At 36.6% G+C, this 23,039-nt stretch overlaps 1 protein-coding gene across 6 annotated transcripts in view; it reads left to right on the forward strand.

Moving 5' to 3' along the window:
- The window catches only part of LOC131029002 (beta-galactosidase 17), a 247,707-nt gene that overhangs the window by 144,691 nt on the left and 79,977 nt on the right, over positions 1–23,039 (forward strand). For 5 of the 6 annotated variants that reach the window (XM_057959376.2, XM_057959377.2, XM_057959381.2 and 2 more), the window contains 9 exons: positions 2,387–2,477; positions 2,572–2,689; positions 2,783–2,878; positions 2,981–3,029; positions 3,530–3,720; positions 3,896–3,970; positions 4,060–4,209; positions 10,124–10,174; positions 12,226–12,397. In XM_057959376.2, coding sequence (XP_057815359.1) covers positions 2,387–2,477; positions 2,572–2,689; positions 2,783–2,878; positions 2,981–3,029; positions 3,530–3,720; positions 3,896–3,970; positions 4,060–4,209; positions 10,124–10,174; positions 12,226–12,397 — 993 coding nt within the window. The remainder of the gene's footprint in view (positions 1–2,386; positions 2,478–2,571; positions 2,690–2,782; positions 2,879–2,980; positions 3,030–3,529; positions 3,721–3,895; positions 3,971–4,059; positions 4,210–10,123; positions 10,175–12,225; positions 12,398–23,039) is intronic. The other variant, XM_057959378.2, reaches the window with a different exon arrangement.

Below are 23,039 nucleotides of genomic sequence, written 5' to 3' on the forward strand. Positions count from 1 at the left end.
GGTGGTGAAAGATTCCTCCCTAGCTAATACCATGTGATTCATTCACGGTCACAGATTTTGTAGAAAAGATCCAAAGGTGGATTCAACCAGGGTTCATGATTGTGCTCAAGGTTCAAAGGAACAAGAGATTGTTGCTAACAAAATATTATTCCAGGAGATGCAGATTTATTGGTAATTAACGTATAAAAGTTTTGTAGGCAAATATAAATTTGTAGTGTCTGTGTGAATGGTGAAAAAGAAAGAATTTGTAACTAGTATGTGCAAGTGAGAAGCAGATCAAAAACTGCAGTGTTGTCTGTGCAAGTGCAAGGAACCAAATAAAAATTATATATTTGTTGCTGAGTATTCTCCCAGCTGTACCACATTGAGGGAATTAAAAAGGAGTATTGGCATCTTTTAGAAGGCTTAAACACCTTAATACTCCCTAGCGCCCCTCACAAGAAATTGCAGCCTCATAAAGAGTCGCCACCTCCTCTTTGCTACTGTGCCATGCTTTAAGGCTGGTGAACTATGTTAAAAGTCTGCCATACAATCCCTTAAGGTGCCGCATAGCTATGAGGAAGGTCTAAAATGTGAGTAAGTTTCTGACTGGATAGTTGGGAATATGCAGTTGAGGTCAGCAATTTAGTGAATAAAAATTAATATTTTATTTGTGTAATTAAATGTTCTATGGTATTTCTGATGTAATAGTTTATATGAGCACTCTACACACTTATTTCATGATCTCTGGTGCATATGATATTCAATAATTTAGTAAAGAAAATTGTTACCAACAGCTGGGAAATTGAGAAAATTAATTTTGTGAATAACTGTTATGATATTATGTTGAATCACGACTGCATGCTAACTGTTTGACAAAATGCCTACATATTAAAATTGTGGAAAATTGCAAGTTTTGGTTAAATTTTTTTGGGAAGGTTATTAAATCATTCTAACAGAGGTAAATTTTAGGTTTAACATAGTGAAGGTTAGCTTTCTAATTTAATGCTTAAACAGAATTATTCGTTGTGCTTTTACACATTTTGTAAATATTCAAACCTGTGATTAAAAATAAGAACAGTAGATAGAAGCTGTTTTGATCTTGCAAACTAAAGCAAGTTAACAGTTTGAGGAATGTTTAAGTAAAATGCTATGTTAGAACTGGAAATAAGACTGACTGAATTCAATTTTTTACTGTTTTGAGTGATAGCAACAGCAGCTGTCCTATCCAAGAAGCAACAAGATTATATCTATGTTACCCCAAGTTTCCGGGACGGGGGGACAGGGGGAGGACGAGTTTCCGGGATGGCAAATTTTTTGGCCAAATTTGGGGACGGGGGGGGATGGCTATATAAAATATAGGGAAAATTTAAAATATATAGGAAAATTCTAAATGTTCATATGAAAACATGGATAAAGTATGCATCTATACATTATATTCATATGAAAACGTGGATATAGCATGTGTATGATACTATGAAAACATTTTAGAATGCAAACATCGAACATACAACAGTATCAATAGACTCAATACTCAATATGCACTCATAATTCAGAATTTCAATTCATTCACATTGTCAATATGCATATCATAATAGATATTGAAGAAATAACATACAAAATGCCCAAATGCTACACTGCTGCCATATCGCAATTGACAATATGGAAATCAAAATAGTACTAAGTAAATACTAAAAAGCAAAGTATAATATTTATTATTTAATTTATTTTCTATTTATAAATTTTAAAATTTATACTATGAATTAATTTAAAATTATAAATATTTGATATGAATTAATAAATTTAATGTTGCCTTTTAATTTTTGATAGAATTCAATAATAAAATAATTGATAGTCGTTTTTTAATTTTTTTTCAATATAGATGGCCCATGTTAGAAAAATATAGATAGTCGTATTTTCAATAATTTTTGATAACTATTTTGAAAAATTTGAATTGATAGAGGGCCCATGTTAGAAAAATTTAAAAAAATTGAAAATACGACTTTTTTATTTTTTTAATATTTTTCCCTAGCCCTAGATGTGGGGGACGTCTAGCCGTCCCCGGGACGGCTGGGACGTCCCCAATCCGTCCCCAGCCATCCTTGGGACGTACGGACGTCCCCCACAGCTAGGGAAGCCGTCCCCCCGTTTCGGAGATGTCCCCTCAAAATTCTGACAATTTGGGGATTGGGGGGGGGACGTCCCCTGGCCGTCCCCAAGTCCCCTAAACGTCCCCGGGACTGGGACGGGGGTTTTCAGGTAGGGGACGCATCCCCGGGTTTCGTAGGATTATATTGATAGGCTATCTAGATTATGAGAGGTTATATTAATTCATTTATAGCATATACAGATTATAAGTATAAAAATGAAATACATGCCATTCATTGTTCTTGTTATCTTTCTACAGTTGTGGACTTCTCAACAGGTGATGATCCATGGCCAATTTTTGAACTGCAGAAGAAATATAATGCTCCAGGGAAGTCTCCAGCTCTTACTGCGTAAGTTCATCCATTGTAGAATGCAAAAATTTATAGTGATTCATTGTCCTTTGTTTAATTCAAAATCCACAATATAGATGTTTTGGAATTTCAGGGAGTTTTATACAGGTTGGCTGACACACTGGGGCGAAAGGTTTGAAAAGACAGATGCTGCAAAAGTGGCTAATGCATTAGAAGAAATTCTATCAAAGAATGGATCAGCTGTCCTTTATGTATTTTCTTCCCTCATTACAATTATCTGAGCTACACTTGTATTTTATAGTACTCATAGGCTTGTAGTAAGTAAATTATATTGCTGTTATCAGATGGCACATGGAGGGACAAGTTTTGGATTTTTCAATGGTGCAAATACAGGTCCAAATCCTTCAGATTATCAACCAGATCTAACTTCCTATGATTATGTATGCTTAACTCTGTAGCTCTGTAATATGTTTAAGGAACCATGTATTGCACTCTTATAAATTGGATTTTTTGATTCTTATAAATGATTTATTTTCAATTAGGATGCACCAATCAGAGAAGATGGAGATGTTGAAAATCCTAAATTCAAAGGTACTTTGGAATTAGTAAGGTTCTATTCGATCTGTTCATTTTCTAATCTTTCTTCCTTACCAATTCCCAAGCTACTTAAGATACTATAATTTGTCATGTACCTGTTGGCTTCATAGTAAATTGAATATTCCTATGCCAATGGAGAGAATTTATATCTTTTTGTGTTTTCTTGGCAGAGTATTCATTTATGAATTAGTTATAGCTTTAGTTTGAGGAAAAATATCCCCACCAAGTTCTGCATGTAATTTCTAACTAAATACTTTGTCTTTGTTTACATTTCAGGCCTTCAATGTCTTTTTGATTTGTAAATTACACTAAGTTGTAAATAAGACTGTATTGCCAAGAATCTAGTTTGTTTTCCATTTCTGGGAAATTTAGATTTCCATAATCATCCTATGGACATTAATCTGTCTCATTGGAGATGAATATTGCATTCTTATGGAGGTAACCTGATCCATTCACCAATTTATGATTTCTAATGCATAGGTTTGTGTATCCAGCACTACGCGATGTGATTGGCAGGTACAGTCAAAACTCGCTTCCTGATATTCCAATTTCAAGAGGGACAAAAATATATGGGCGGGTGAATCTACAGAGAATCGCAACTTTGTTTGATGCACTTAAACTACTGAGTGAACCACCAGAAGGAATTATATCTGAGTGCCCTGTAACCATGGAATCCCTCCAGCAGGTATCATTAGTACAAGAGCTCTTGAAATTCTCAGTTTCCTGAATATAGGCTATCTAAGTAAAATTTGTGCTATTATTTTATTGATTGAACTTAACCGTTTCCCAACATTTATAAGATGAGATATGGACATACTAAGTACATGCAGTTATGTCTGTTATGTGTTTATATGATTCAGGTTTCTGGATTTATACTATATCAGTCGAGGCTTCCATTGCACACTAGAATTGGAAGTATTCTTTCAATACCATTGGTGGGTGTATCATTATCAATATTTAATTTGGATTCTAGGAGTTATTGGACATATGCAATCTGTTTTTTATAATTACCTTGAAACTTTAGGTTCATGATCGAGCGCAAGTATTTATTGCACCAAAATCTGGCAACCAGCATGAAACTCCAATATATATAGGGGCAATTGAACGATGGTCAAATTCATCACTCACCATCCCAAATTTAGCAGGTGTCCCTGGTTCACAACTGCTAATATTGGTAATTTTCATCTCTTTAATTCATGGTTGGTTAAGACACCATTAGCCATATACTTTCTGGATTAAGTTAATATTCAGCATTTGCATGTTTCACCTTCATTTGTTACCATTCCTCTAATATGTAATATGTGCATAATACATGAAGAATATATTGATGCTCTGGAAAAGTCTTATTATTTCTCATACTTTTCATGGTTTGTTAGCTGCTTCTGCATAGCTTGTACAACCTGCAGGTGATGTCTAAATGAGATGCTTGCAGTAGTTTACTTTGTCTCAAATGTTGAGGTCTAATTCTTTTTGTCTCTACATATCTTGCTTGATTGTCAAACTTTAGTCAATGTTTTCAGCTAATATATGTCACCTTATAGTTGATTCTTATGATGATTTTCATTATTCACAATTCTTTGTACTTTCTAATTCATTTTAGTTTGTATTTAAATCTGGATGTTGTTTTTTATATAATATTTTTTTTATAAGTTCACTTCTATATAATATTTAAATGGACTTACGAAGATCAATGTTATTGGGTCCCTCCCCTTGTGTAATGTCCTAGCCTAAATGTTGTGTGGATTTCCGTTGGGCATGTACTTAGGGATAGGACCCACCCACGATCAGACAGCCATGTGTCCACAAGGGGGCTGCCCTGTGCCAACACTCTAGTGGGACAAAAACCCCACCCTTAACTTTTGACGTAGTGTTTGCCTTGCTTGGTATCATAGCCAAGGTCTCGAGCTTGAGTCTTGCAAGGTGTGGTGGGCTATAATGTCCTAGCCTAAATGTTGCGGTGGTGCAGATTCCCACTAGGCGTGTACCTAGGGTTGGAACCATCCACGATTGGACAACCATGTGTCCACAAGGGGGTTGGCCTACGTTGGAACTTTGGTGGGACGAAAACCCTACCCTTAACACGAATGGGTGCCATTCACCATTAGTCTAGGCTTTTAGCATAGTGGTTGCCTTGCTAAATGCTTTAGTCAAAAAAGTGAATAGATATGGTCTGATGCCAAACATAATTCATTGTTTAATTTACTACATACTAGTGTTACAAGACCCGTACTCCCCTCGCACTCGGCAAGCTGATTTTGGACTCGAACATAGACTCGGACTCGGCGCCTAGACTCAGAAAATTGAAAAACCCGAGAAATTCAGAGAGGTTTAAGGATTTAAAACTTTTTTCATGCACCCTTTAATAAATAAACATTAAATACACAATAATCTCATGAAATAGAAGCTACTTTGAAGACATACACATGTATACATTGATCACATAAGTATAAACACAAGCTGAAGGAAATAACACATTAGATATATAAATAGTGTCAAATGTCTACAAGAGTCACGGAATATGAAATCCAACACACCAAAATTTTCAAACAAATATCAAAATAAAAGCCAAAAGTCTATTGCTCAAAGGAACCTATATCACTTGGCACCCCAACCCTCCTACGGTTGTACCTAATATAAATCTTGGATGATGCTGCAGCCATGATATCTGCCTGTGTCTCAAGCTTAGTGACATCCACATCGTCCTCCTCTTCCAATGGGTCTCCTCGTGCTCTAACCTCCTCCTCTGCCATGGCTACTGCCTCCGCCTCTCAATCCACCTGATCAATCCATGCCAAGTCATCATCGCTGAAGATAGGATCATCACTCTGAGTGATCCAATCTGACTGTGGATCAACCTCCACCTAAAATGATAGGAGACGCGTTAGTGCCCAAGATTTGTTTATGATGAAGGCGAAGGTTGTAATGCACATACACAAGATCATTCAATCTTTGCACTGACAACCTATTGTGCTTTTTGGAGTGTATGTGGTCAAACACACTCCAATTACGCTCACATCTTGAAGCACTACACGATTGGCTCAAGATACGAACTACAACCCTCTGTAGATTTGGCACCTTAGCAACAAACATTTCCCACCATGCGTTTGAAATGAGAAAAAATAGAAATCAATTCTAGTCTATAACTTTGAGTTAATTAACGTAAAATGGTAAAATATAGAAAAGTTTATTACCTGGCTGCATTAGCACCCGATTTTTCTTGCATTAGTCTCGTGCAAAGAGGTCTCCTTGTGTATTCTTGAACTTCTTTATCTCACGGACTATGTGTGCTCCAAGTGATGAATCAGATTGCATTTTCTCTATAATTGTGTAGAGCCCACTCAACACCTTCTCATCGGCCTTAAATACATCAATGCAAGCTACTAACCTGCCCAAGTGATCTTCAATCAATATTTTGTCTTGAATTAGCCTACTGGGTTTTTCTTCAATGGCAACTATTTTTTCTTGAAGCCTTCTTTTTCTCTCCTCCTTGTGCTTGAAAATGATAAGAATGCCTTTTAGGGGTTGGGGAAACAAATGTGTTTAACTTTTAACTCATTGTTTTTTTTTATAATTTTTTCATCTTTTTGGGACGACAGATTCTAGGGCTCGGGAATCTGTTGGAATAGCCAATTCTGAGTCTTGAGGCTCCTGGACTCTGCCAGGATGCCTCGCCTCAGGAACCGGCTAGAATCGGTGATTCCAGCAGATTCTTGTAAAACTTTTACAATCACATTAACCAGTGACTTTTATGAAGAAATAGATATACAAATCCGATTTAACGCCTAGGCTCTAATGGTATTCAATTCTATTTGTATTAAAACCTCTGTCACAAATATTCACTTCTCATTGACTTGTTAGATACCCTTGATTATCTTCACATTCCAAAAACCACTGAAATGTTCTATATTCATACCTTCCTCTGCAATAGGGTCTGCAATTTCCTGTGTGATTGCAGCTGCTCAAGGAAGGCAACGATTAAGGTGCCATTGAAGTGGTGCTAGTTCTGTAGCCCTCGATATCAACCACAAACTCTTCAATCTGTCTGAGTATGGAATGTCAGCTTCCCTTATCTATGCTAGAATAATTTTCATGGCACAATGTATTTCTCTAATACCCCATGCCGTGAGTCAATAGTTCTTACTTTATTAAATCAATTCAAATAAGCTTCTCAGGCCTCAATAATATTATACCTCAAATCCCTTATTTGCACTGGCTATGCAATATGATAGGAGCTGCACAATGTGATTAAATTTACACACTTTAGTATGCTTCCATAAAATAATCAAACCTCTGCCACATTAAAGATTATAGATATATTTCCTTCGGCAAGATTACTTTTCAAATAATATATTGCTCATGCCAAGAGCATTGAGTATGACGCCAATATAACAAATAAAATAATCTTTCTCTTAATCGGTTCTATGTACAAAAATACTAATCACTACGACTTTCTAAAATAAATCTTCAATTTTGAAAGAGCCACAAGTATTAGAACTCATTGGAATATCAGAAATTGAACCGTCTGGCTCCCGTAATATCTCTTGGCAAAACTTTTGTATTTATTCTAAATTCTAAAACAATCACCAAATTTGTCTCCAAAGGAGATTTCACAAATTTGCACAGATGTAGACTCCATCATGAATCCACCCCTTTGGAAGAGCTAGGTTTTTGGCTCCAAAAATCATATAACGTTTATCATATCCAAAAGCATACCAAAAAGGTTTTTGTCTCTAGAAATCATAAAAGGTTTTTGAAATAGGTTGGTGAGACCCTTTTCGGCTTCAACACAATTGTGTTGAGAGTATTTGTGAAGGTTTGTGAGGCATTATCTAGCATGGTAATCAGCCCTAATTGGAGCATATGGAGGCAATCTAGCACTACAAGGGCAGAAAACATCAGGAAAGTGATACTGGATGACATTTGGTGGGATCATGTTGAGTACCTTTTGAGTTTCGTTGAGCCTATATTGAGCATGATTTGTTATATTTACATGGGCAGGCCTTGTTTGGATGAGGTATATGATGGCATCGGCTCAATGATTGATAAGATTGAAATCATCATAAATGAAAAAAAGAAAGATCCCGAAGAAACATTCTTCAAAGAACTACAACAAATTATAATGGAGAGATGGAACAAAATGACCATTCCATTGCATCTTCTTGCCTTTGCATTGAGTCCCAAGCATTATAGTTATTGACTTCTTAGTGGCACAAGAGTTGCCCCATATAGAGATCCCAAAGTTGCTCAAAGGTACAAGGCAACACTTCGCAGACTCTTTCACCATGACATACGGCCTGCAATGAGGACTGAATTCATGAGTTTTGCAAGCACAAATGATTGTCTTGATGCTCTTTGGTGGTACTTCCATGGAGAATCATTCGAGCACCCACAACCTCTTGCGATCAAAATTTTATCGCAAGTAAGTTCTTAGTTTTATAAAAAAAATCTTCTATCTTGTTTTTAAGTTTATTGTTTTATTTATATTTTAATTTTATTTATAACTCTTCTTTCTAATTTCAAAATCTTGATAGGTTGCTAGTTTATCTTCATCTGAGAGGATTGGAGCACATACTCCTTCATCAACTCAATAAAACGCAATAGACTACACTCTGAAAAGGCGAAGGACTTGGTGTTTGTGCATTCAAACTTGCGGCTCCTCACACACAAAGAAAATTCCTACAAACAAGGTGAGACAAAGCAACAAGATATTGAGCCAAAGCATGCTGAGTTGGATGCTTCAGTTTCCCACCTTGCAGTCTTGGAGTTGATGATGACTATGAGCCACCTAGTGAGCATGAGACTGAGAATTCTAGTACTGCTGGCAATGCTAGTGTCAGTGCCAATGCCAGTGGCACTATTTGTGGTTCTTCAAATTTACCACAGAATATGGAGCATGTTGATATTTTTGATGACCTATATAATATTTGATCAATGATGGCTGATTGTTGACACTTGACATTATTTTTTTTTTTAACTAAAACACTAATATGGTGATGTATTTTGTTATGTTATTTGAACTAAAACTTTAATATATATCATGACAATTGAGTCTTGACTATTAATATGGTGGTGTATTTTGCTATGTTATTTGACTATTAGTGTAGTGGTGTATCTTGAACTTAATTACTGCTGCATATATGTATATATTTTTTACTTTTATATGTTTTTGGAAGGACAAACCCAAAATGAACCCAACCTCCAAAAATATTTTGCTCGAACCATGAACCAAACTCTCAAAGACAAACCCAAGCCCAAACCGTAAACAGCAACCTTGACGGAGATGTGTAATCAGGAAGCATCTATGTATGTAAGTTAACTTATATATCTGTGTTCTATGTCACTGTTAACTTTCCATCAGTTTAAACAATAAGAGCCAACATTTTGTGGTTGTCTTTCATAATTCAACCTTCATTCATTTCCTACGTTCTAATTTCACTTTCAATTTTTTTCTATTCTTTGCACAGATATTAAAACTTTGTTTTTCATTTAATGTGACAAAGCCTTTATAAAAATCTGTAAGTACAATATAGTTAACATGTCTTATACTGGTGCTCTATGCCAGTCATTGTGTAATCAATTTTTTTAATTTAAAATTGCAACATTTTACCTTGCATGTATTTCCTGTATGCTAATTTCATTTGCAAGATTTCAGTGTCTTTCCCAAGTGGTTCCATGTCAAATTTAGTTATCATTCCATTTCTTTTAGTTGCTTTGTCATGTATGCCATTAACATCTCCGTGTTCAAGGTACTCTTCTCGGGCATGCTTTGTCTTGATATTCTTCAGTTTTTGATCTTTCACCATATATGCCTCTCATAGAAACATACATTGTATAAAAATATTTAAGCTGGTTATTTGGTTTTTGTTACCAGCATTTTTTCCTGCAAAACAAGTATCTTTTGATTCACAAATGTTTTAAGGGCAGATACAGGAAATCCTATACAGGAGTTATTCTTATTTCATATTCTGTTGGACAACTATTACTTGCAATAGATTTGTCAGTTCTTCAGATGTGTACTTCAAAGAAATTTTCATGAAAATAAATAATAGAATCATAATTTATGGATAGAATTCTTATTGATTTTTCAGGTGGAAAACATGGGCCATGTGAATTATGGACAATTTATGTATGATCCCAAGGTATGCATGTGAAAGTATAACAAATTCATGTTTTCTACTTATAGTAGGTTATAAGTTATAAATATATTTTGAGACGTTAGAGAATATGAATTAGTGCTTGATTGTCTTATTTTCTTTTATTAAAATCTTCCAATTCAAATACGCTTCACTTTTCTTTGTTGGTAGACGGCTTAACTTTTTTTCCGTGAGACTTGTTCTAACAAATCCTATATTTTGTATTTACTAAGCATGAGATTCGATCCATCACACTTTTATGGTCTAGGGTAGGCTCACACTTCATTAAGAAGAATTACACTGATTTTCAAATTATTAGAGGCTAGTTTCAGAGACCCACAAAACTAAGAATTTGTTGGCATTCTTAAATAGCTTATTACAGCATGGCATAATTATGATCTTATCATTATTTTGGCACAAGATTCCATAAAAAAATATTTTTTATTCTGACTTATTAATGTCATCTGACTAGTCAGCATCTCTAAAATACAATATAAAAAATGTGTCAATTCTCACTTTCCCACGTTTATCTGGTATGTTTTCTTTTTCCTAATCATGATAGAGGATTCAGCAGAAGAAGAGCAACACTTTGGGAGTTGTATTGCTGATGTTAACAAATCTGCAGTATGATATTAGTGTGATGTCAACACTCTATTTGCTTTATCTTGTGTTTGTAGACCTTTTGGCATCAGTCCACTTGTGACTTCAGCAAAGTATGTTTTGACTGGGACTTAGCTATGTCGACATTAATTAATGTTGTCTGAGTGTTATGTATCCTGTGATGATTAACAAATGCAGTAAGTTACTTTCTTCTTCCTTGTTTCTCAAAGTTCGTTCTCAATATTGAATATAATAAAATCCTTTGGGCATCAATAAAACCTTTGACCATCAATAGAGCTTTTGAGTACCGATATTCTGGCATAAATAAAGTTGACACACTGGTAAAGAATTTTGAGCATGAGTAAAAGTATGTGGGCTTTAATAAAATAAAACTGGTCATGATGATGGGATCTGACTAATCTGCAGCTGATTTATTCACTGGATCAGTCTGAATTATAATATGAGTACCTCCCCTCCTAAGGATAGGTTTCAAATCCCTCCATTCCCCTACTCGTAAAATGACCACTATTAAACTAACTGCTGAAAAATCTTTAAAGCCTCTTCAACCTTGCTGGCACAAAGAATTTCATGAGAATCCAATCCCCAGGCAGCTGACAACAGTAAGCCTTTACAATTTCATCCCTTTTTTGCCAAAGCGGCCCAAATTAAGGACTTCTCTATCGATATTGTTTTTGCAATTATAAATGACAGTCTGTGGGTATTTACTCATCTAATAGAAGTAAAGGGAGGAGATCAGAATTCCTAGAAAAGGTTTATTAATTTGCCTCTGAAAAATGTCCAGTACCTCAAGCAGAGTCAATTTGCAATCCAAGACCGTCTCAACAAACAAGCTAAATATCTCTAGCTTCTGATGCAAGGCTATCATAGGAAGTTATTTTTTTTCAATTAAGTAGTCCTTTCAGTAGAATCTGCTATTTGTGGTACTTGTTTTATTTTCTCAAACTTCTGAAGTAATTTCTGAATAACTCCAGGTCTAGACATCTTTATCTTATTTGTAGAAAAATGTTTGGTGGTACTTGACAACATTTTTCTTTTTTGAAACTTCATTTTAAGTAATTTTCTCTTTCAATGTTGTTTGCAATGTCAAGTAATAATTTTCTGATAGAATAACAAATGTTATCTTTTTTGTTGACGAGGTAACATCCTTCTGGGATTTGAACATGGTGGCCTTTGAGTATACAAATGAAACCTGGGCTCACTATATTCTAACTTTCTTATTAATTTATAACATTTTCTAACACATTAAAATTCATGTTCTTCACCAGAGAGACCACACCTTAAATGCGTAGTTGATCAAATTATAGCACAATCTAATTACAAATAGAAATTCTTACTAACATGTATCTTTGTCATGTATTGCAGATTGAAATAAATCTTGTAGAAACAGGTAACTGAAACGAAAATCTTATCTGTAATTTGTGTGATATTTTTCTCAGGGCCTGCTTTCTCCTGTATTCCTTGATGGCTCTCCAGTTTCTGGATGGAGTATCCACCCAATTCCGTTGAGCAACATTACTCAACTCCATAAAATTAGTGTTATAAGAGACACAACAGAAAGGAAGTTTGGAGTGAAGCTGTCTATTGCCCCAGGTTTTGAGAGCAGTCCTGGTAAGTTTAATTTCAACATTAATCTAAATAAATACTTTATATAACCATTGTTCAAGTTCAGATCATCTAAAAAGGCAGGTTCAAGATGACAGGAAATGAGAATCCGCATGTTTATCTATATTTTCATGCTGTACTCCTGAGGGAAAGTGATCTAACTGGGAAACTCATCTACTTCGGTCAAAGAAGACCAGCAGGAGAGACCTATACATAATGCTACCTCACTAACAACTTTTGCAAATAAATAATACTGCAATCAAGGCCTAGCCATTTTGTTTTTCTTAACATTTACATCCGTTGTGCTCCAATCCCTTTCCCACAAGCTATCACTTCAACTTTATGGTAGATGGTACTGGTTCTACTTCGTTGCTGGTAATGACAAACATTTGTGTACTTTCAACTTGATGGTTTTTAGTGGTCCGTTGCTTAAAACACTGCAGTCATTACCTTCTCATTTGGCATATCAACAATATAAGAATCATCAAATAAGCACCTAATGATCAATTATAAAAATCACTGATTTATGGATCCTTGTATGCCTTCACAATCTTGAAGGGTTGATTTATAACATTTTCATATGCATATGATTTCTTACTAATATATCAAAAATTGCTTTCAATGAACCCTTGTGTCACCCTGAGAACTTTAAATTGGAGCTTACTATTAAACAGACATGTATACTAGCAAGTAGCATATATATTATTATTTACAAATATCCAACTTTATTTCTCATTTTTATTATAATAATCAAATACATAAAGCCTTAGGGCTCACATGCAAACAAATGTATTTACAAGCATCTCCACCTTCATATAATGATGATGGATGTCTCATGTATGAACCTCTATATAGATATTGAATATATGTTGGCAATTAAAAACTAATACAAATTAATGAGGGTCATACAATAGAATTGGATGAGGGTCGTATGACAAAATTTGAATGGTGTATGGAAACGCTTAGTTATAAAAACCGTACGATGGCTAAATCTTACCAAACAAGAGCTATTTGTATGGTCTAATGCAGTTTAGAAATCATTTGATCAGTTCAAGCAAACCATGAGCACATGCCCTGTTTTGGCCGGCCTTGACTTCTTCAAGCCATTTGAGCTTGAGTGTGATGCATCTAGTGAAGGAATGGGTGCTGTTCAAATGTGAAATAAGCAGCCAATTGATTTTGAAAACAAAAAGTTGAGAGGTGGAGAAAGGAGATATTCAATTTATGATAAGGAGATGCTTGCCATAATGCAGCTTTGGCGAAGTTTAGGATATATTTAGTTGGTGATAAGTTGATTGATAAAACCAATCACAATGGCCTCAAGTATTTCCTTAAGCAAAACGATCTCAATGGCAAGCAACAAAAATGGGTTAATAAGCTACAAGCTTACAATTTGGACATTGAATATGTCAAAAGGAACGAGAACATTATGGCTGATGTATTGTCAAGGAGGTCACATTTGAGTTCCCTGATGGAGATCACTGTTAATTGGAAGAATAGATTCTTGTGAAAGGAAACTTTGTTCTGCCTTTTGAATCCACTTTGGAGGCCTTCTGTAACTTCTGGGTGAATCACTCTCAATGTTCTAATTCTTTCTCATTCTGATATTATTGATATCATCATATTGCACTTAGTATATCTTTTAATCTTTAGCATTACATTTTGTTAAGTCAATCTTCTATCTTCATCATATCTTTTATCAAAATCCAATGTGATTGTTCATGGAGGTGGAAAGCCCAAGTTGAGGGTTTGATTGAGGCAAGCCCCTAAATAGCCAAACAACATTTTCCTTTTCTTTTCTATGTGAAAGTTATTCTATATTGGAAGTAGTGAAATATCTTCAATGATATCTCTTCTTGTCATTATCAATTTATTATTATTTAATAGTTTATTTTATTGCAATACTTTCCTTTCATTTTTGACATTAGCTCATCTTTGTGTACATGCCACTAGTGTTTTGGTTGGCACTTTGCAAGATGAAAGATACAAAATGGTGAATGAATTGATTCTCTACAAGGAGAGGATCTTTCTTGTACCCGAATCAAGACTCAAGGTAAAGGCATGATTGTAATGGTCTCGCATTTTCTACAATAAAAAAATGCGCAATTTTACACCATTTACAAAATGAAATGATTTTCATATAAATATAATAAATTCACATTTCCCATGTAATTGTGTTGGATCTGGGTACACGCACACAAACACATACATACGCACACACACACACACAGATATATATATATACAATGAAACCTCTTGGGTCTCATTCCATGTAATCTTGTCTTATCAATTATGAAATTTAAGTTCATACAAATATTCATCAATGATACATATATAATGAAATATAATCAAATAAGGTCTTCGGTCGTCATTATCCATCAAGGGTCCTCCGCAAATCGAACAAGTAAACATGGTTGAGGCGCTTTTCCACACAACCACAAAGCCTTACACTTCTCTAGAGTTCTTCATGAGATGAAGAGCACCCAACCCTAGATGAAGAGCCTAGCAACCCAAAAACAAGAGGCAAGAGGGTACCTCAGTGCAAGCCTGAAATACTCATGCAATTCCTAACATGAATATGCAATGTCTACAATCAGGATATGGCAAAGAATGTTATCAATAAATTTGCTAGGCTATGCTCATCTATTTCAATGAATTCTTGACTTTGGCCAAATTTCTTTAAAATATAATGGTGAACCCAAAAAGGGAATCACATTATTTGTAAATCTATATTCGGCACCCTAACTCGGAAGGTAAGCCTTCCCAAACACACATGTATACCAAATACAATCAGACAACATGCATTTCTCTCCTTTCTTTCATGCAATAATGGCTATAATGCATTCATTTATTTGCATAATTTTCATGCAACAACTCATGAAGATGCAAATTAACTCATGCAATAATAACATCATGATTCTTTAATGCATATTTGCCTATAATTATCTTGTTCTTTTCCTTTCAATAATGGAAACGATGCAATTGATTTCGTAAAACAAATGTTCATGCATGTTGAATATTTATCCATAATGTTTACTAATGTTAACCACAATTGATTTTGTAAATGGTGCAGGAGCACCCTAGGTCTAGGCTAGGTCCCGTTGATGTGTTTTTTAAGCACAATCAAACACACAATAAAATACCCAAAAGTATCTTATCCTCTCTTGAGAAAAATCTTCCCAAATGCTAAACTCTGTGATCAATTGGAAGACTCGAAGGTTTCTATTGTCGGGTCACGACTTGTGGATAATCACAGTGTTGATGTTATAGCAGCAAGAGATATCTTTCCCTTAACTGCTATCTTTAACTTTTATTAATATCTTACTTATCGCTGACTTATCCTTAACTAATATTTAATTAGTATTCATCTCATTAGTGAGGGAGTGTTGATCAGATTTGTTTATCCTAATCGCACTCTTGTTTTGACGGGTTACCCCGTTTAGGGTCATGTCCCTTTATATGCTTTAGACGGATATATTATTTGTTCGATCAAGAGCCTTAGAATAAAGTGATAGTAGTTGAAGTATATACTGTGTGTATCCACAATACCCGTGAAGGCTCTACTACATATACACTTGTATTGCCCATGAGAATATTGCTGTGCACATCCAAATCATCTGTGAGAATTACATGTTGTTCTTAGACATGCGATACCTGTGGATTTTTTTTCAACATGGTATCAGAGCCAAGTTCGATAATAGGGGTTTGCAGGTACCAAAAGGTCAGAGGGTTTAGTCAAAGCTCAATTTGGCCAAGCATTTATGTGAAATTTCATTCGCAAGTGCTGGAATGGATCTCTGCTCGAGATTTGCAAGGGTTTGAGCGTTTTCCGGTTTAAAATGGTTCATAGGCGGTAAATTTCCTTTTCGTGGGTGCTAATTAGCTTAAAGAAATGGTGGGAAGCCTTAAGATGCTGTCCTAAGTAGTAATTGCCCTACGAAGAAGAAGCTAAAGGGAAGCAATGGAAGGGCTGTGAGCCCTTAGGAGTTTGTTAATGCGAAGCTTGTTTTGATTGCAGCGAGGATCACGTCTGTTGTTATGCACAGCCACTCGGGAGGCACAACTAAGGGCAAAGCAAGCGGCATAGTTGAGAAGGGATGCCACTAATGCACTTCACCATGCTCTTGCCATTGCCAATGAGAAAGAGGTTAAATTATGACATGGTGTAGCAAAATCTAATGGCGCTGTTGCCAATTCAGACTGCGGAAGGGGTTCGCATTGGGGTTTGACACCGTGGAGTTGTGGTGGCAGTCTACATGGACGCTACGTGGACAAGTGGAGCATTTGAAGAGGGCGTTAGCGTTGGGGACGCAGTCCTCGAGGCAATAAGGGCAGTATATATCGCAGTCTGTGATGAGTATGTAGGAGCTGCAAAGATGACAGTATTTCCCACCGTGCTTGAGATGGTGTAGACACCATTTTTCCTTTTCACGGAGACTGGCATGAATACTGAGATAGAAAAAAATAAAATTCTCAGATCCACAAGGCATCTCAACATGATGAAGATACACCATTGAAGAAAAACTTGAATGAGTTTGGGGAGGCTCTCACTTCCATTATTGGAGTTGTTTGTGCATTGGTTTGGCTAATAAATCTTAAGTATTTACTTTCATGGGAGATTGTGAATGGTTGGCCATGGAATTTCAAGTTTTCTTTTGAAAAGTGTACATGTTACTCTGAGATTGCAGTGGCTTTGGCTATTGTTGCCATACCAGAAGGTTTGCTTGTTGTTATTATTACTTGTTTGGCAAAATGGCACAAAAAAATGCATCCTGTGAGGAAGTCACGTAGGCTAAAGAATGGAGACACAACTTGCTACCATGGGACTGAGTTGGTGGCACATAACTAGAGACATCTCTTGAAGAGGATGAACCTATTGAGATTGTCATTGCAATCACTTTCTTCAAAGAGGAGGAAATAACATTCAAAGGGAGTCTAACAAACCAACTGAGGCAACCTTGGACAAGGAGGTCAGGAGGTTGATGCAAGTTCTTGGAGCTTCAGAGTGAGTCCCATGATCATGAGGTGAAAGACCTTGTTAATGCATTTTTCTTTGAGATAAGGAAATTTGAGGTGAAAGCCCTTGTTAATGCATTTTTCCCTGAGATAGAGAAATTTGAGGTGAAAGCCCTTGTCCATCTTTGAGACGGAGATGTGGTTCCTTCCACCCTCTGGGAGTAGCCATGGTGGACGTCATGTTGAGTGACTCCATGATTATATGTTTCTTTCCATTAATGGGAGTAGCCATTGTGGACATCACGTTGAGAGACTCTGTGATGATTCTCTTGTACTTGTGTTTATCCACCCTCTAGGAGTAGCCATGGTGGACGTCATGTTGAGTGAGTCCATGACGACATCACGTTGAGTGACTCCGTGATGGACACATGCACACATATTCCTTTCCATACATGGGAGTAGCCATGGTGGACATCATGTTGAGTGATTCCGTGATGAACTATATATGGAAAGATACCTTTGTAGCTAAGAGGGAGCATTGATGTTATAGCAGCAGGAGATATCTTTCCCCTGACTGCTATCTTTAACTTTTATTAATATCTTACTTATCGCTGACTTATCCTTAACTAATATTTAATTAGTATTCATCTCATTAGTGAGGGATTGTTGATCAGATTTGTTTATCCTAATCACACTCTTGTTTTGATGGGTTACCCTATTTAGGGTCATGTCCCTTCATATGCTTTAGATGGATATATTATTTGTTTGATCAAGAGCCTTAGAATAGAGTGATAGTAGTTGAAGTATATACTGTGTGTATCCACAACACCCGTGAAGGCTCTACTGCGTATACACTTGTATTGCCCGTGAGAATATTGTTGTGCACATCTGAATCATCTGTGAGAATTACATGTTGCTTTTAGACATGCGATACCTGTGGATTTTTTTTCAACACACAATTGGTCGTTGTGATTGCTGTTACTCCAAGGGGCCTTACGTACTTCTTAAGGGATGAATGTCTAACTTCAAGGAATGCCTTTTGAATGATATGCAAGAAAGCTCTTCTACTTGCTACTTCTTCTACTAGTTTGATAAAAAAAAGGCAAAAGTTGAGGGTTGAGAGGTACTAAGCTACTCCTAAGAATGCAAGGATGATGGATGACTTTTAGTGAAACTCTATTAGTCTTTGCTTTGACATGCGAGAACAACTCCACAAAGGCTAATGCAATCTTTTCAGGAGATTAGATGATTTTCAAATCGTTACCAAACATAGATACCATCAATTAAATGCACATCAATGATTGAATAACAATTGAACTAAGATATTTTCAAGAATTCTAGTTGACCACACAAGGTGAATTTGCGATCAACAAATTGCTAGTGGTATGGATTAGGAGTTCCACCATGAATCATACACAACATTCTATCAATCAACTTAAACACTTAAGCTAATCTTAAAGCTTGATTTGAGAAGATGAAAACACCACAATTCAATGTCCTTATTAATCCAATAGCAAAATAGCAACAATTCTTCAAGTTTCTCCTCTCATCCCTTACAAATGAAAATGAGTGGGGGTTATATAGTGCTCCCAAATATGACAAATGACCTAGATTGAATGAAGATCAAAGGCCAAGATTTCACCACCTAAACCCTAATTAGGGTTTGATACAATCAAAACCTATCTAGATAAACATTAACAAAAACCATCAGCCAATGGGAATGTGACATCCAATCGACACAAATAATGAGGAAGAATCCTCCAATAAGAAAATGATCCGCCACATAGGATCATAGCAAGTTGTCATCTAGAATTTTGTTCCCCTTTTCTCTCTCTTCTGGCAAATTCAATGAACCTGGTCGTCATGCATTCAATTTCAATTATTGGGGCTGTTGGCATATTCTTCAATTGCTCTTCCCGATAGATAATTTCTCCAAAGGCCAAGGCGAAAGTAGTATCCCATCCAGGCTCATAATCTCTTGTTTTGCTAACAAGTACCATAAGTGCATGTATGCCATCTAGTTGCTTTTCTGTGATCGACCCATCAATTCTATGGAAAATGACTTGTATTCTTTCTTCCAACTCGCTGATATCTATGCTCATTCCGGCCTCTATCTCCTTTTTGAGAATAATTTGCATCACTTCTACAATTGCCTCACCTATGGTCAGATTGCATAAGACATATCAATTCTAAATGGCTCAAAACTCCCAGGAGTTGTTTCTCTAGATGGCCCAAATTGTATCGATCTGATTTCATGGAGGAAGTCAGCGATATGATCACACTTCTCAACAGAATAATGGGGTTGAAACATTCCAATGTATTTGAGATTTGGATGTACAAATACATTATAGTCGTGAGAAAAGGGCAATCTCATATCTTCTGGGGTGAAGTCATCAGTGATAACCTGTGTGAGCAGCTATCACAAGTTTCAACCACTCTCACCTTCTACATGAATTCATACTTAGTGTACATAGCAGCGTCACTTAGACAATTTCCCGGTCTTTCTACCAAAGGTGACAGATCGTTGGTACCGGTATGGAAATACTACGAGCAACTCACTTTGAGACCTAGTAGGATTCACTACAGGAGGGTGCAGAATGCCTTCTTTGGCCACTTAATGTGTTTATTTGATAAAACACTCAAGAACAAGAGAGTGTTTGAGGCAGCCTCGAAGAAGGTCAATGAATATGGGTGTTTGTTCCTTCAGTTCCCAACTTTCACTTACATGAGAGTTCGATGCTTTGAAGATCAGCCATATATGCTTCCGAGATATCCTACTTGCAAGATCATCCTAATGGAATTGGCTAGGCAGTTAATGACGGTTCATGCAGTCCAGTTAGCGAACCATAAGTTAGGCATCAACATATCCTCGCACAATCCACTACAGATTGGGTGATATTCCTTGACAACCTCAACAAGAGCCAAAGCAATGGAGACAAAACTTCAAGAAGTCAAGTTGAAGAAGTTCAAGGCGAGGAAGGATTTTGATTATGAAGGACAAAATTAAAAGAGCCTTCACTCATGTCCATCGCCTTGAGGATACATGGGTTGACCTTCGTATAGAAGAAGATGTCAGGAAGATTGAAAGATCCCTGATGGATCCCCTTGCTGATCTGCTGTAATTTTTAAAATAATAAACTATATTTTCCTGTGATTTTGCTGATGGTCTTATAGAATAGAGAGAAGTTGCAGAATGTTTGGTTTCTTTTTGTATTTTTTTGAATATATAAGCAAGTAATGAATAAAGAACAATAAATAAGGAAGGAAGCTGAAACAAGTAAGAACATTCAATTAAATCAAATTGATGCAAATCGTACGAGGCAGATTTTTGATTTATAATATCCAGATTATTCCCTACGCACTGGGGATGTGCTTACATCCAATAATGGTGCCAACTGAAGGGTAGATGATGAACACAAACCAAGAACACCAGTTATGGCTGAATGAAAGTCTTCACCACTTCCAGCGAAAATGTACCTACTGTAATGGTGGCATCAAGCTGAAACAATCATGCCCCAGCTGGGAAATTCAACCACCCTGCTGAAACCCTCACCAAGCAATCTGAATCTCCACAAGGAATAGCGCATACACTCTGACAAATAATGCCATTGCCAAAAGAATCCACTGCCAATCAATAGCTGAGGGCTACATCCCAGCCAGTACCAGTCATGGGGTTTGTGTCCCAGATTGAAGAATTGCTCTACCAGAGCAATATCACACCAAACAAGTTTTCAATATGTAAAAGATAATGAGAAATTAGGTTTACTTCTCCTTATATCTCTTTCCTTCTAAATTGAACCCTAAAGATATATGAAAAGTGCGCTTTAATATAAAGTCATATTTCCCAATATTGGGCGCCCAAGTATAGAGAAAACACCACTTTTTTAATATAAAATAACTCCAAGCGCCAAAAGAACCCTCGCAAGTGAAAATCATTTAGAAAAGTTCAAGACCTTTCCAACGAGCTATAACACATGGGCATACGAATCTAGATGAAGCCAAAAACCCCTTATTACTCCGAAATGGCTATAGACATAGCCTTATTTAAAATATTAAAACGCTAACTTAGGAAATATTTAAATATATTAAAAATATAACCCAAATAGCTACAGAAAGATCGAAACACACCAAAAGCCTGAAACTGAACCTGTCACCTATCTGTGACTGATGTCGGAAATCATGGATCAACTAGTAGTCTCATCCCTAAAATCTAGGGATGCTCCTAGAAACTAGGAAACACAGCCAAATCTCCTAAAACTGAAACCATCTGAAAGGTCATGAATAACCTCACGACTGGCAACTGTCACAACCTCCTAAAATTTAGGGATATCCCCTAAAATCTAGGAACTGCTCCGAACTGGCTCTAAACTGCCTGTAAAGCCAAAATCCGGTTACTATATGCACTAAATGAGTCCCAATCAACCTCTGCTAGCCTACGAGACTCCAATGATAGGCCAACTCCTCCGTCTCTGATGTCCACTCTAGAAAGGGGACATGACAATTCTCCCCTCTCGGAGTTGCTTGCCCACAAGCAACGGAAACACCAATCCTCCACCATCCCAAATAAGACGTAAACAAATCATTGCATGTAACTGCTGCTCATCTTTGATATAAACAACATGCAATACCCCGATCTGGAATGGGTCCTCAAAACACTGAAGCACTTGAGCTGTCAAATCAACACTGCCTGGGTCCCAGAGCGAAGCATAGCTCCCGCTGAATACCTCAAGTGAGCAATGGAAAACTATATCATCTCCATAGATCAAACACCCATAAATGCCAAGATCACTAGTGTGTGTGTGATCACCAACATGTATAACATCCGTCATAATATCCAATGAATGCCAATCCATGGAAGACCCTCTGTGATTTGACCCCATCTGACAAAAGTGACACACAATTGCCACACATCGCTGCTGATGTGCCGGAAGATCTAATGCCAACTCACTAGACAATATATAATACTGACTAAAATCATCACTATCCAGGCTGGTATCTAAAAATATGTAATCACCCACCAGCAATGAAATAATCACCCTGTCTAGAGAATTAGGTGAAACTGCCACATCAACTGGCTCAAAGTACTCACTAGGAGTAACATCACATAACTCATCCACGTTAGCTATCTGATGACAATCAACCTGTGGATCAACTGTCGTCCCACTCTGCTCGATAAACTGAGATGGATAGTGGGTAAACTCCAGCTCCATCCTCGTGAAATTCTGAACATACCATCCGAGTGTCAACAACCACTGTACACCCACGACTACATCTATACATTTGAAGTGAAGCAACCCGTGTAGGATCCACGAAAAAAAGGTACTACACATGTCTATACCATGATCCCACACAAACCACCTGTAGGACATAAACTGCTCCTGCTGCTCTCCTCTGATATAAGTGCCATATAATCTTAATATCTGGAACAACATACTATAATCCCTATAAGATGCTGTATCAAATGAATCAACACCTGGATCCCAAATAAAACTAAATCCACATCCATTTGTCATGAAGAGACAATGATAGTAAGAGGCATCCTTGATACCATGTTTCTCTACAGCCACTGTGAAACTCTCACACCTATGATAACCATCCACAACAACACACCTGCTAATCCATGCATCATCCTTCCCCCATGATCTTGGATGAAGTCTCTGTGTCAAGGAGATGAAAAACTCTTGACGGTCAT

Source organism: Cryptomeria japonica, chromosome 1 (genome assembly GCF_030272615.1).
Source record: "Cryptomeria japonica chromosome 1, Sugi_1.0, whole genome shotgun sequence".
In the NCBI taxonomy this organism is placed as follows: domain Eukaryota; kingdom Viridiplantae; phylum Streptophyta; class Pinopsida; order Cupressales; family Cupressaceae; genus Cryptomeria; species Cryptomeria japonica.